At 46.4% G+C, this 15,172-nt stretch overlaps 1 protein-coding gene across 1 annotated transcript in view; it reads right to left on the reverse strand.

Annotated features, from left to right (window-relative positions):
• Positions 1–15,172, reverse strand: part of MPP3 (MAGUK p55 scaffold protein 3) — a 91,494-nt gene that overhangs the window by 10,642 nt on the left and 65,680 nt on the right. Inside the window, exons 14-15 of the mRNA XM_084808290.1 lie at positions 14,821–14,901; positions 2,183–2,276 (exon numbers count right to left, since the gene is read on the reverse strand). Of these exons, the coding sequence (XP_084664416.1) occupies positions 2,183–2,276; positions 14,821–14,901 (175 nt within the window). The remainder of the gene's footprint in view (positions 1–2,182; positions 2,277–14,820; positions 14,902–15,172) is intronic.

Consider the following 15,172-nt stretch of genomic DNA (forward strand, 5'->3'; position numbering starts at 1 on the left):
GTCCCCAAAGGTGCAGATATCTAGCCAGAATCCAGTGCCCTCAATGGGAAGCCAAACCACAGGGATGGGAACAATAGGTATAACTCAGCCTTCCCCAAACTGGTGTGCTCCAAATGTTTTGGACTATAATTCCCACCAAGGCTGTTATAACAGCTGGAATTGCAGAAATGGCTCAAACTATTAACAGAGCCTTCTCCAGGCTGGTGCCTTCCAGATGTGCTAGACTACAACTTCCATCATCCCCATGGGAGTTGTAGCCAACACATCTGGGCAGCACCAAGCTAGGGAAGCCTGCATGAACATCACCAGCTTGTAGCGGTGCTCAGACTAGACCACAGGTGTTAGACTCATAGAATAGTAGGGTTGGAGGGGGCCTACAAGGCCATCGAGTCCAACCCCCTGCTCAATGCAGGAATCCAAGTCAGAGCATCCCTGACAGATGGCTGTCCAGCCTCATCTTGAACGCCCCCAGTGTAGGAGAGCCAACAACCTCCCTAGGTAATTGGTTCCATTGTCGTATTGCTGATTTTCCTGATGTTTTTCCTGATGTTCAGCCGGAATCTGGCTTCCTGTAACTTGAGCCCATGATTCCATGTCCTGCACTCAGGGATGATCAAGAAGAGATCTCCTTCCTCTCTGTGACAACCTTTCAAGTCCTTGAAGAGCGCTATCATATCTCCCCTCAGTCTTCTCTTCTCAAGGCTAAACATGCCCAGTTCTTTCAGTCTCTCTTCACAGGGCTTTGTTTCCAGTCCCCTGATCATCTCTGTTGCCCTCCTCTGAACCTCTCTAGTTTGTCTGCATCCTTCATAAAATGTGGTGCCCAGAACTGGACACAGTACTCCAGATGAGGCCTAAACAGTGCTGAGTAGAGGGGAACTAGTACTTCCTAGGATTTAGAAGCTATGCTTCTATTAATGCAGCCCAAAATAGCATTTGCCTTTTTTGCAGCTACATCACATTGTTGGCTCATATTCAGCTTGTGATCTACAACAATTCCAAGAACCTTCCCGCTTGTAGTGCTGTTGAGCCACGTATCCACCATCTTGTAACTGTGCATTTGGTTTCTTTTTCCTAGGTGCAGAACTTGGCATTTATCCCTATTAAATTTCATTCTGTTGTTTTCTGCCCAGTGCGCCAGTCTATCAAGATCACTTTGAATTTTGTTTCTGTCTTCCAAAGCATTAGCTATCCCACCCAGGGAAAGAGGTCGAACCTCTTTCAGCCCAGGGCCAAATTCAATTTTGGAGAAGCTCTCAGGGGTCACATTCCAGTGGCGGGAGGGGCCCAAGGCCAAACAAGGTGGGGTCAAGATATCAAAAATATCCACATATTGCCTGTAACTAAGGCTTAGATGGGGCATTTCAACTTTTTAGAATGGAGGAAAAGCCATGCAAAAGTCAGGAAATGACCAAATGATTGGGGAAAGGGTGTGTGGCCATTTGGGGAACCCCAGAGGATCAGACAGGGACCCAGTAAGGCCAGATTTAGCCCACAGGCCTGAGGTTCCACGCCCCTGCTCTAAACCCAGGTCTAGCAGGGGCCACCTTTGGCTCCATCTTGAGATCTGAATGTCAGGAAAACAAACCTTTAGAGACACAGGTTTCCCTCTCAGCACAGCTCCATAGCAAGGAAGTATGCACCTGTCCATTTTGGGGGGGCCATTTGTTAACAGCACAGAAAAAAACCCATCAGCAAAGGATACAGCAGTTCTTCGGGAAGGACTAAAATGAGCTCAGATTTCTAAGAATCCGACCTAAGGAATCCACTGCAGAGCGAGCCCCTCAGGCCACGCTGAGTCCAGGGGCTTTTGGATTTTTTTTTTTTACTTCCGTGGAATTTATGCATATTTCTTTGTAGGAAAATACGCAAGTTTCAGCTGAGGAAAAGTGGAATGGGATGGGGGACAATACACTAAATGTTACATACAAAGGTAAGTTATGTAAATTTTTATGAAACCTCTTACATAATTATTTGCACATTTTCCTGCAAGACAAAAAAAAAATCGAATCCGTCTGTGAGTAGTCGACAGAACAAAAGGCACCTGACAATCCACAAAACACAGACGGGGTGAATTTTACACAGTCCATCCATCCCTAAAGGCATGTGACACGGTTCAGGCCTTTTCACCAGAAGAGACCTGACTTTCATTTCCTGCCACACACACCAAAGCAAACCCTACTTGTTATGCTGCACATCGGTCTCGAACGACTGCTTTGAAACGAAGTTGTACTCTACGCCCTCCTTTTCGTGGCTCTTCTTGGACCGTGTGGTATCTAGAGAAGGGACAGTAAGCTGAGATCAGACAACGCTCAACATACCACATATGGCGGCCTTCCCCAACCTGGCACCCTCCAGATGGTTTGGACTGCAACCCCCATCTGCCCCAGCCAGTATGGGAGTTGTTATCCAAAACATCTGGAAGGGTCCCAGGTTGAGGAAAGCTGAAATAAGGCCCCACTCTTTGCAAAGGAGCATTTGCTTTGGACGGCAGAGGAAGGAGCAGTCAGGGCCAGTTGCAGCACAGCTGAGAGAAAGGGGTGAATCGGAGCAGCGGCTCTGAAAGGATGAGGTCAGCCTCTCATGAAGAATATGGGTAGTTGTCAGACAGGTTTCTCCAGTCCTGCCCAATGTGTGTCTTGCCTGAGATGTGCCTCCCCTCAAGTAGCTACACAGCAATGGTGGGAGTTACAGTGTGTACCTTGGCAGAGGATGCTCAATTACAATGTGTACAGACACACACAAAAACAGGGCCCAGCAAGGGGGGGGGGGTGGCCCTACAGGATGAGCCCAGGTTCCCTATGCCTTTGCTATTTAAATGGACATATATATCTGCCTCCACGGTGATTACCAATTCCCTCATCAGTTTTGCTCTCCCCCAATCTCTCGACTGGCAGGCTATCTGCTTTGGTTGGTTGGTTGGTTGAAAGCACCATTTGTACACTTACACATTTAAAACAATCAACTGATTCTGGATAATTATTATTTTTTAAACCCAGCCCTCTGTTTTCAAGCTGAAAAACTGCTCCGGAGAGAAAGGGAAAGGTGTTCTGTGATGTCACAGAAGCTCAGCTAATCAGAGCTCCGCATGGGTGCTTCTGCTTCAAACTGGCCAAACCTGTTCCTTCCGGCGCTTGATCCTCTAAAGAAGAATGTACATGTGTAAACAATATAGAAAGGGTTTCCATGGCACAGCAGCTCCTGCATGTGCTTGTGTACACCAAGGCTCCTTTAGGTATAGCCATGTCACAATGATTGTCATGTTTCGATTAATTTACTGTGCTTCAATTGAGTTTGTGAGCTGCTTTGGGGACCTTTGGGCCAAAAAGCAGCATACAAATGCCAAAAGAAATAACTGCTGACCTCTGTGTGTCCTCCCAAAACCGCTGATTGGTGCCAGTGTAATTTTCTAACAAGGGGGGGGGGGTGCGTGTCCAGCAGCTAGATCAAAACTTTATAATGAAAACAAAATACTCAAAATCAACAACGCAACATCCATTGAAAATCAGACTTAACTCAGCCCACCGGCAGCACTTCAGAGGCTATAAGAGGCCTTTTCCGTGGTGGCGCCCCCATCTGTAAAATTCGCTCCCATGAGAGGTTCACCTGGTGCCTATGTTATGGTATTTTTGGCCCAAGGAAAATACCTTTTCATTCTCCTAGACATTTCAAGAACTTTTCAGTTCTTTTTGATCTTTGCAATGTTTTATTTTGCTGCTGGCTTTCCTTTGGTTTTACATGTTGCATTGTCTTTATCCTTATGGTGGTTTCATTATATGTTGTTTTTATCATGTTTTATATGTTATTTACTGTTGTGTAAGAAATAAGTTAAAAAAATTTACAATTTGCCAGTAAAAGACAGACAAGGATGGAGCACATACATTGCTCAGAATATCACATTATATTTAACTTCAGGAAGGGAAACTTCACAAGAATGAGTAAAGTTGATGGAAAATTGAAGGGGATGTTCAGGAGGGTTAAATCTCTTCATGAAGGTTGAAGATTACTTGAAGCCACCGTTAAAGAGCATTTAGTTTGAATGACTGGATTCTCATAAAATACTTGGTTGAACTATAAAATAAACATCAGTGATTTGGAGGGAGGATTAACTTGTGTTTTTTCTTCAAAACATTGAAACAACAATTAAACTGAAGGTCTAATTCAAAAATATCATTTGAAAAGAAAGGATCTTCTGACAAATGAAGGTATATGCTGGACACAAATTAAATTGACTGTGTATTGTAATAATATAGAGAATAGCTTGAAACACTCAAAAAGAGATGAAAGCAGATTAAAACCATTACATGGATGAAAGGAGCCTAGAAAAGAAAATAAGGACAGGAAAAACTATTGTATTATTTTAAAAAAGTATAGCACACTGGAAGTACAAAGAAATAGAATATAAATATAAATATGAAAGAGGGCCAGCCCAAGATATTTTGCTGCCTGAGGCGAGGGACGAGATGGTGCCTCCCTTTTCCACATACAGAAATCAACTGGACTGGCAGCTGACTTTTACTTTTACACGTTCCACTGCACCTGAGGGCAACTGACTAGCTAAGGGGGCACAGGGCAGGTTATGTGGCAGCCACCGCTCTGTTCTCCAACACCTCCCCACCACTTTGTTGTAAAAAGGGGCAATATATATTTTACAAATAACAATAAAATGAACATCGGTAACCCAGCATGCCCGGCCAGCCGCCCTCTGATAATAAAATATTTTTAAAGTTAAGTGATATTTTGTCGACCAGCATCAGCCCAGGTGCTGACACCAGGCTTGTTTGCTCATCGCCTGCTGCTCTCCAGGGGGTCATTTGGAGGGCCCCTGGGCTGCATGGCCCTGAACTTCAGTCCTGAAGTCCAGCCTGTAGCTGCACCATGGCTGGGAACAGATGACAGGAGAAGGCTGTTGCCTTCCCGGGCTTCTTGTTGCTTCTCAGATGCACTTGGCTGGCCTTGGAAACAGGATGCTAGGCTTAATGGACCTTGCTCTTCTCCAACAATGTAATGATTCTGTTCTAAAGCTATAACTCAGGGACAGAGAACTTTGTAGCTCTCCAAATGTGGTTGGGGTACAACTCCCATCACCCCAGACCACTGGCCATGCTGGATGGAGCTGATGGGAGTCAGCAACACCCGAAAGGCCACGGGTTCACCACTCCTGCTATAATAAACCCATACCTCCCAACCTTTGAATGACTGTAGGCTCTTTCCGCAGATCAAGTCTTCAGCACCCTTAGCCCTGCAACTTCACCCATAATAAAAGCAAAGACAACCACATATAATAAATGGTTGCATTAATCCAGTATGTAGTCCTAAATGTATTGGGGGGGGGGGGGAGACATTTAAGATGCTTCTTACTGCCAGGCTCCAAAGCTGCGTTTTTATCGCTCAGATTTAGTTACCTTAATTAACTTGCAAATGAGGTGCAAAGAGGAGTTGAGCTGGGTGACAACCACTTTGCTTCCATCTAGCAAGCTCAGCTGAACTTCTGGGGCAGAACTGACAAGAACATCGCTTAGGAAACTGCAAGGAAGGTGCAAGTACTAGAAGAACACAGCCAAAGTTAGGAAATCAATTTTCAAAGCAGGAGGGAGGGAAGCAGGTCAGCCTGAAAAACTGGCCGTCTCCAGCCCAAAGTGAGAAAATTGGCGGGTCAGTGACTTGTTCATTGGAACTCTGCCCAGAGGACACAGAGTTAATGAAGGGCGTGTGCTCGCCCCACCCTCCCATCCCCAACTCTCAGAGTCACTGAAATCCTTCAAACGTTGCATGTGAAGAGAACTCGGTCTTCAGAATCAAAGCCTACTCCATTTCGGACCACTAAACTTTCCTAATGCTACACTAATGGCTACCCTCATTCTCTGAGCACTGATCCAAAACCGCACCATCCATGCACAAGAGGGAGGTATTGGAAGGCTTGGGGAAACCCCAAAGATTGCAAAGGACACACACACACACACACACACACACACAAATCCCTAAGGAAAAAAGACACCCTAGAGAGTGGGACAAAGGAGCCCAATAATGACTGAGCAAGTTAAGCAGCCACAGACTGTGGAATGTCTGTTGTGGCAGATGAAATGGAGTATTCTGCCAAAGGGCACAAGTGGCTGGCTGGTACCCTGGACAGGAGCAATCGACGCTGCAACAATTTGTTGTAGGCCCTATTTGTTCTTCCTCTGTTTACCCTCGCTTCCATCTTCCTCCCATCCCTCTGTTGTTTCCCCATATCAACTTCCAGGTTGTCAGCTTCCTGGGGCAGAGGACTGCTACTGCTTTTATTGTTGTTGTTACTCTGTAACAAGTATGGTGTTTGCTACATAAACAACAAACCCGCAGCAGCAATGTCATGAGTTCCTTGTCTCTCTCCTGGTTTTGTCCTGCCTTTGTTCTTGTGCTACACTTTTGCAGAGCAGACGTGCAAAAATTGCAGAAGGACAGGAGAGAGACACACAGAGGGACCGATATAATGTAACTGACCAAGTGTTCCTGCTACGTTCTGGGGCAGCCTCTCCCAACCCGGTGCCCTTCAGATGTGTTGGACTACAACTCCCACTATCCCCAGCCAGAAGTGGTGGGGCTTCCTTCGCAGGAAGTATTTAACTGGGCAGTCATCTATCAGGGATGCTGAAGTTGCATCCTGCATCGTAGATCCTGAATTGAGCAGAACGCTGGATAAGCTCCAAAATATGACTCTACAACCCTGCAATTCTGCAACTCCTGCCTTGCTTGCCTAAGGCAGAACATATTCCTTCTGGCTGGGGAGAACATTATTTTGGCGCACTGCAGAGGAGGCTGGTGGCTCCAATGTCAATGGGGCAGTGAATCCGCTCTGGGTTTCAGTCAGAACCAGTCACAACTTTTTAGAGTTCCACTGGTGTGCTGTACAGCATCTGACACACTGATGGCACTGAATGACCATTAAATCTGTTCTGTAGTAACAAAAACTCTGTGAAAATATATGCACAACATTTTGACCCACTTCCCCCTGATGCTGACCTCTCTGAGGATGGCCTCAAGTCAGGGTCATTTGCTGACGGGTGGGAAGGTGTTTCACACACTCCAAATCTACCGAATGCAGGTTTGACACCAAAGATCACACTGTTGCATTCACATGTGGGGAGGAAGGGAGAAATCTGACTTCCCCCATTGTCCAGCCCGCCATCAAAAGGTGTTCTGGAGCCAGTTTTGGGAGGGACACAGAAGTGGTACATCTGTGAACACAAACACCCACACCCACAACTGAAAGTGCCTTCTGTCCGTGCACCTGACCTTTGGATCTAAGGCTCAGAACTGGTGTGTGGGGAGCTGCTTCCCAGAGGGTCGCTTCAGCACTGTAGTGGTAAATTCTGAAGAGCAGGCGCTCGTCATGACAGTCCCCACAGACACACCCCCAAGGAGAGTCCAAACAATCAGGCAGCGGTGTTGATCCATATCAATAAAACCAGTTCCATGGTTTTTCACCTCCACCGGGAGCAGGGCTTTGGTAGAGCTAGTGGGTCTTAATTGCCCATGCAAGACCAAGGCACCCCAAAATACTTGGCATTGCAACAGGGATCGCTCAGCACAATATACTGTTGTTGAAAAAAGAATCTATTTCCCAACCAGCTACTGCGAGGATTGCAGCAAAGCTCAGAGGGTACAGGGGAACGTCCAAGGAGGTTGGCAGATGCCATCATTGTCCCTGCTAATCATAAAGTCCTGGTGCATCGACCCCATGAGCCCTGGTTCCGCTACCCCACTGAGTTTCGGTGTTAGCACAAATGCGCAATAGATCCGGGGTACAGCATCAGACCTTGCTTGTGGCCTTTTGTCAGGTCAATTCCAGCTGCCCCTGGAAGCTGCCCCATGTCCTGCAGTGCCCTTGCCCCAATCAGCTCCATTAGCTATTTCTTGCTGATGCCATGTGTCACCATTTGCTTTCTGCTCCAGGTCAGTTGCCCCAGACCATGCCCAGAAATCCATGGATTCCCTCCTGGAATGGGACATAATCACGGCCTTTAGCCTTCCGTTGGCTGAGTATATCACGTCTTGCTGCAGAATTTCGATTTTCATTGGACAGTATACACACAGCTCTTTCCTCCCCCCATCATCCCCGAAACGCTTAACTCATTTAAGGCTATAATCTATGTTCTGGCCTTCAGCAACCATGTGTGTGTGTTCCCCCCTGCACCCTTTACTGATGCCAAAATGATATCCTACATCTGGCTCGACACCACAAGCATTTATATAATCTCCTCCTTAGCTCCCCAAACCAGTTTTCCCTTTCTGTAGACAAAGCTCCGCATTTTACAAAGGTTTCCATTATTCAATGGCAACAGTTTCTTCGCGCATTCTTGGTCTTTCTTATTCAATGCCAGCAATTCAAAAATTGTATTATGGAGTTCACATTGCCACCACCCTTATTCTCAGACCACTGCTGAAAACCAGATTTCGGTCCCCCTCCCCTCCTAATGCATTTAGGATCAAATCAAGCCATTCCACTCCACACACTCTGAGAAACTGTTTTGTTGATTTCATTTTTACTCCACCATCTCCCCAGCATTTTCTTTTTTCCGATCCTTTCTAAAGGTGGGGCTGATATAAAATGAAGAAAAACTTCCAAAGAGCAGATGCCCGGAAGGCAATAGATGGTGGGAAGGGGAAAAGTAATGGGGAAGAAGCAAAAATTAACAAGGGGAAGAACAGCTCCTCTCCCAGTCTCCAAACTCTTCTGCAGGCCAAGCTAGACACAACGTTAAATATGGGATGCATTTAATGTAGGAGGGGAGCAATTAGGTTCAGGACCACACACATACACACCTCTGTTTAAACCTCCCCTCCCTCTCCTCAGAGATCTAGAGATCAGTGGGGGTTGGGAGAGGCTTTCGCCCCCCATCTCCCAGTGATCTCCACCGAGATAGTTGTTTCTCTGCCACTTCTAGCAATGGGAAAACAGCAGATCTTAGACGCAGGATTGCTGAGGCTTAGGAAAGAAGCGGCAGTGGCAGAAGAGGGGTCATGGCTCCCATGGGGTCACGTGCAGCCTGTGGGCTGTGCACCCCTGGTTTAACTGTTTCCTTCCATGCCACAGTCCCAGAAAAAGAAAGAAAAATATCGTCACTACGCCAGCTGCTATGTGACAGTAGCAGGGTGGAGGAAGCTGCCATTGGCAAAGCAAACAGCAGCTTTGGGAGCAAAAGCAGGAGAGGGCAACTGCCCTTGTCTCCTGCTTGTGGGCTTCCCACTGGGGCAAGTGGCTTGCCGCTGTGGGAAACAGGATACTGGGCTAGATAAGCCTTGGGCCCGATCCAGCAGGGATGTTCTTATACTCAGCAGGACGACAGGGTGAAGCAAACACCTCCACCACCATGCCTGCCCATGGTCCTGATCCTGATCAGGGGGGTCTGCAATGGTTATTTCAGATAGTTTTAGAAGGCATATTAAATATATTTATGCATTTATATCATGCAGCCTTCCAGACACAATCCCCTCCTGTTCCCAATGCCTGCCCCATCTTCCCTCCCGCTCTGGAACACACCTGGACTCCTGCTCATTACAGCAATTAGGAGAGGAGAGCAGACATGTGTGGGTGGGCAGGGGAGGGGGGAGTGAACAAGTAGATTTCACACACAGATATATACACACACATAGGGTCTGACTTGCTAGGCTCTTAAAAGATTTGGGGCTAAGGCTCATAGGACACCAATCTGTATACGCTAATTTATATCTATATGTAAATTTAAAGTTTCTAAATTTAGAAACAATTACTTGGATTGATTTAAATTTCACGGAAGGCAAAGCCAGCCAATTAATTTCCCATCCAAATCACACCAAATAAAATAAATATTTTAATTTGCACCCCAATCCCAGATCACCCTAAATGAATCATTCCTCTTCGATTGAAATTAATTTACAGTGGCTGTAAAACATGCACGAAAAAGAGTGGCTAGTACGTTTTTTCATGAGCCCACAGACACACACACAATCATGCAACTGAGCTTAGGAAAAACACTTGCATTGGCATCAATGGACACTCAGAGCTCTGGGGAAAAGATTCGGGGCCCAGCTTAGCAATGCCCCTACTGTCTGATCCTCATGTCTGGAGGGAATTCTCCCCTAAACCACACTGGCTAGGACCCCTGGAGCTGCCATTCCTAGCACGGCTCACTTGCTTGAGTCTTTCAGATCTATTTTGCTCTGCCCTCGGCACTGTGCCTGGCAACAATCAGGGTGATGGAAAGTGATCTGTAGCCTACTTGTGAGTAGGGGAATCTGACTCTAAGAGCAGGGACAGAGCTAGATGGCCTTCTGCTAACTTTCAACTCCAATGGTCCCGATGGGAAAAGCAAGGCCCGCTGAGACAGCTGCCTGCCAACACTACCTTGTTTAAAAAGCCCTGGGGACCAGGGGAACTCTGATAAGTATGCCAAGAGCCATAGCAAACAGGCCAAATAGAATCCCATGGGCAGGCCTTTCCCGCACACTCTGCACACACAGACACACACTTGGCACAGGAGGTCCACTCAGCTCAGGTGTGTCAACAAGGTAGATGGCAGTATCTGCATGGATCATCCCGAAGGAGGAAAGGCCCATCTGCGGAGATCTCAAATCATCAGAAATGGACAGGGGACCGCGCTGGGAGACACATGGCTGCACACACAGCAGTTATCGAAGGCGCGCTGGGGCAATTATTTCTGCCGCATGCCACGGATGGGCAGCTTGTGAAGTCATCCATCATCCAAAGGCAGCAGCTCCTCTGGAGCGGTTTCAGGCTCCTGTCTCACAACCTGTGCAGCGAGTGGCCTGCAAACGCAATCAGCACAGCAGCAACAGAGGCTTCAAACTATCCATTTTTGCATCTGAAGAGCTTGTCGCTTGCTGCTTTCCCCAAATCTTGCCGCTTTTACAGTCCCACACCTCTCCTTAATGACTGGCTGTGGCTGTGCGGATAATCCATCCTCCTATTCTTTCAGAAACACACGAAGAGCTATCCAGCGGTGTAGCAGAGCCAGGCCTTGCGGGGACGCGGCGCTGACACTTTCTCATTAGCAGGGACTCTAATGTCATCTGCCAGCCCCCTCAGACTTCCCTGTTCCCTCTGAGCTTAGCTGCAGTCCTCAGAGTCGCTGGGCAGAAATGAATTTTCCCAGCAACACCATATTGTTCCCTGTTGCAATGCAGAGTGTTTTACTGTGGCTTCAGGCATCTCTACACCAGCCTAAAATCCTGCATTTAAAACGGGGCCTTCTGCTTCCATTTTAAATGCAGGATCACAATGCAGGATCACAAAGCACGTTTTCACGTGCTTCCTTTTCCCCCTCCCCTTTCCCCCTCCTTCTCCCCATACCTGAGTCTTCCATTATCTTTCACGGATCTCGCTCCTTGCCGCTTTTCCTCTTTTCACAGAGGAAACTGAAGCGGAACACAACAAGGTACTTTGATAGCTCATTATCTGCGATCTATTTAAAAATGGAACAAAGGGCATTTAGTGCAGGAGACGCCTTGGAGGGTCACGGCATCATGTAAAGAGCCCGCAAACTTCCGTGAAGGAGCCATCTCAACTGCAGGATAAAAGCTCAGTGTGAAGGAGGCCTTTCTCTTGAATGGGCAACTAAGGCCCATTCTCTTGACAAAAGACCTGCTCCTGATGGAGTTGACAACTGCTAGCAGGGGTTTGTTGATAAGGGTCAACACCACTGTCTGCATTTTTGGACTCTGTTTGGGGGTGTGACTATGGGAACTATCATGGAGAGCACCTGTACTTCAAAACGTAGCGTTACACTACTGGAGCTAACTGGAACATTTGTCCAGTTTCATACACTTTATTTTTTTTTAAGTAAAGCGGGAGGTATTTACAGGGCTTCATTGAGTCAGGGCTCAGACGCAACACTTGCTTTCAACACCAGAGCTGGGTTTGGGAATTTTGTAATTATACAGCAGCGGCAGCAAAGACAAGCAGTGACGGGGATACTGACTCTTACCAGCATGTCTTCCCACTAGGAAACACTTCCTCAGACATATTCAGTTGGGTATGAGCTGTGTGTGTGTGTGTGTGTGTGTGTGTGCACGTACATGCGCAACTTGAACCCACTGTTCCACTCAAAGGCTTTGGGAAGCAACAATTTGAGAACTGTTCTGAGTACCAGAACTGAAGGGAGTTCACAGTCCTTCCGTGCAAAAATCCTCACTCCTGGTTACCCCAAGCTTCCTTTATTTCAGCAGTATAATTTCTATTGTTATATTTTATGGTTTTATTATTTTTCTTAATCACTTTGATAGTTCACTGAAAAGCAGTATATATGTAACAAACAAACGAATAATAAATTTAGAGCTGGGGGGGTGTCATTTTGTTGTTGCTATTGTTAAACAATTGGGAGTTCGAAATCTTTGCTGATCTTCTACAAATCACCTAGAGATGTATCAGTAGATCTGGAATATTCTCCAAGAGTAGATCCTCATGTATCCAAATGAGCAGTATTCACACATAAGAGGACGGTTTACGGTATTAGCAGGCTTGGGGGAATCCCAAGTTTGCAGAAGTACAAAAAATATTTAGGCAAAGAAAACTTAAGAGGGACAGACCCAAAACTTCGCAATGAAAACTTCGCATGCTCAGTGGGCACAGAATGCTGACTGACTGGGGGGGGGGGGGGGATGAAAACCAGTAGGGATGGGGATTGAAATGGAGTATCCTGGGAAAGAGCATGGCTGGTTGGCTGGCACCTCAAATAGGGGCACTCCACACTGCAACATTTTGTTACAGATCCCACTTTTGTTACATATGATTATTATTTATTATCATTTAAGATGTTTTATGGTCTTTTTAAAAAAACCTCTCAATGCAGTTTAAAAAAATAACAAAAACATAGATAGATAGACAGACAGACAGACAGACACACACACACACACACACACACACACACACACACATTTATAAACTTCAGCCGTGGACCTTTAAACCCACAAAGGGCCATCTCTCCCCATATAAGCCCACTTGCCAGCTGAGATCTAGTCAACAGACATTACTGCCCACGCCACCTTTGCAGCAGGTTCAGTTCAGGACTGAAAAAATTCAGGACTGTACAGCAATTGCCCCATTATTTGTGAAACCTCCTTTCTAATGAGGTGAGAAAAGCCACCTCTGTTGATTGTTTTTTGGGAAGCGTTCAAAATATGGTTTTCTGTGGCTGTTGCTATGTTATTATAATGTTGGCTTTAAATGTATTTAAGACATAATCCTATGGCTGCTAGACAGTGGCTAGATGACCATAGAATCTTTTGGTTCATGGAAACCAACCCCAGAGCCAGCACTCTGAGGTCGGTTCTCAGAAAAGTGCTTCCCTGCCCCCACCACCTCGTAAGAGGTGCGGTTCGTCCCTGGCTCCACGCTCGTAAGAACAGCATGGAATTGGGGGAAAGGGGGCATTCCTGGGGTCGGGGAGGGGCAGGGGTGGCTGAAGTGTCATTATGACGCTTTCTAAGCGCCATCCGGCCTCCCCGCCACTGCTCTGCCCTGCCCCAGCTAGACAGCCAAAGTCGGCCATCTACCTGCTTATGCAGGGCGGCTGGGGTGCGGAGGAGAAGATCCCTCCACACTCGACCCGCCCTGCATTGGATAGTCGGTCACCTCTGACTTTGGAGGCAGCCGACTATCCCCATTGGATTGCGGCCTCCCTTATTTCATTTAAATCCTGCCTTTCCTCTAAGGCTTGTGCGCAGAACCTCTTTCAGCCTGAGGGCCAAATTCAATTTTGGAGCTCTTGGGGGCTGCATTCCAGTGATGGGTGGGGCCAAAGGCAAAACGGGAAGAGTCAAACTACAAACAACCCCAGCATATTTTAGCTTAACACTCTTACTACCCACAAGCGCCTCTCCCCAGTCGGTGGAAATGAAAATACCATGACAACAAATAAAATAACCTACTAGGATGACTGGGTACATTTTGTCCTTTCGCCCTAAAATAATGCTATTAGAGCTCTTTGAATCTCAGATCTCAAAAATTCACCAACCAATGAGATCTGCTTTGCTAACGGCAGTAAAAATAATTATTGCTACAAAGTGGAAAAATACAAAATCAATTACAGGTTCACTAAAATTTGGCAGTTACTGAAAATCAGTGAGGCGGTTAGACTGAGAGATGGTAGATATTAGGATCCAAAATTTATGGAGGAATAGAAATCCTATATTGAATATCGAAGAAATAATTATGGTATATACATTATTTATTTATTTATTTATATTCATATACCACGTATTTCTGCTTCACTATTTCCTAAATTATTGGTGTAAAGGCAAGTATTATTTTATGCTTTGTGCTATTTTGTACTTAATTAAATGATACATTTATAGATGTAGAGTTACGTTGATCCTCTTTTTGTTGTTGTATAGCTCCTATGGCTTATACAGTTTGTTATGAGAGATTGATAGTAATTTACTGTCTATCTCATTTGTAGATAATGTTTCACCTATATGATATGGATTGAATAAATACACGGAAAAAAAGTAAATAGCATTTTTCTGCTCTTTCATGACATCCAAAATGTGGCGCCTGAAGCATAGGAACGTAGGAAGCTGTCTTATACCGAGTCAGACCCTGGGTCCATCTAGCGCTGTATTGTCAACACTGACTGGCAGCAGCTTTCCAGGGTTTCAGGCAGGATTCTCTCCCAGCCCTTCCTGAAAAAGCCAGGGATCGAACCTGGGGCTTTCTGCATGCATAGCTGGTGCTCCACCACACTGAGCCACAGCCCCTTGACTAAAGTGAGCCACCTCCCTCTGCCAAAGGGTAGACGGATGGCGTGAGGTGAGAACTTGTTTTGCTCAAATGTTACTTACGTGGCACGGCGACCCCATACTCCTGTGGGTTCTCTGCCACCACCTTCTGCTTAAGTTCATTTAACCGGGACCCCAAAGAACCTGAGAGGTCAGAGGAAGAAGGTGTGTGAGCAGGCAGAACACAAGGCAGGTAGCTGCCCTAAGAAGAAACTTCAACAAAACAAAACAAGAAAGGGGGGGGGGGAACAGCCCAAGAATAGGTCTGTCCCAGCAGATCGCCTTGTTATACTCCAACCAGCCTTCTCCAACCCATTACCCTCCAGCTGTGTTGGACTACAATTACCAGCATGGCCAAGCCAGCATGGCTGTGTTGGACTACAATTACCAGCATGGCCAAGCCAGCGTGGCTGTG

This window comes from Heloderma suspectum, chromosome 6, assembly GCF_057233095.1.
Source record: "Heloderma suspectum isolate Gila_16-S chromosome 6, 16-S_ref, whole genome shotgun sequence".
NCBI classification, from domain to species: Eukaryota; Metazoa; Chordata; class Lepidosauria; order Squamata; family Helodermatidae; genus Heloderma; species Heloderma suspectum.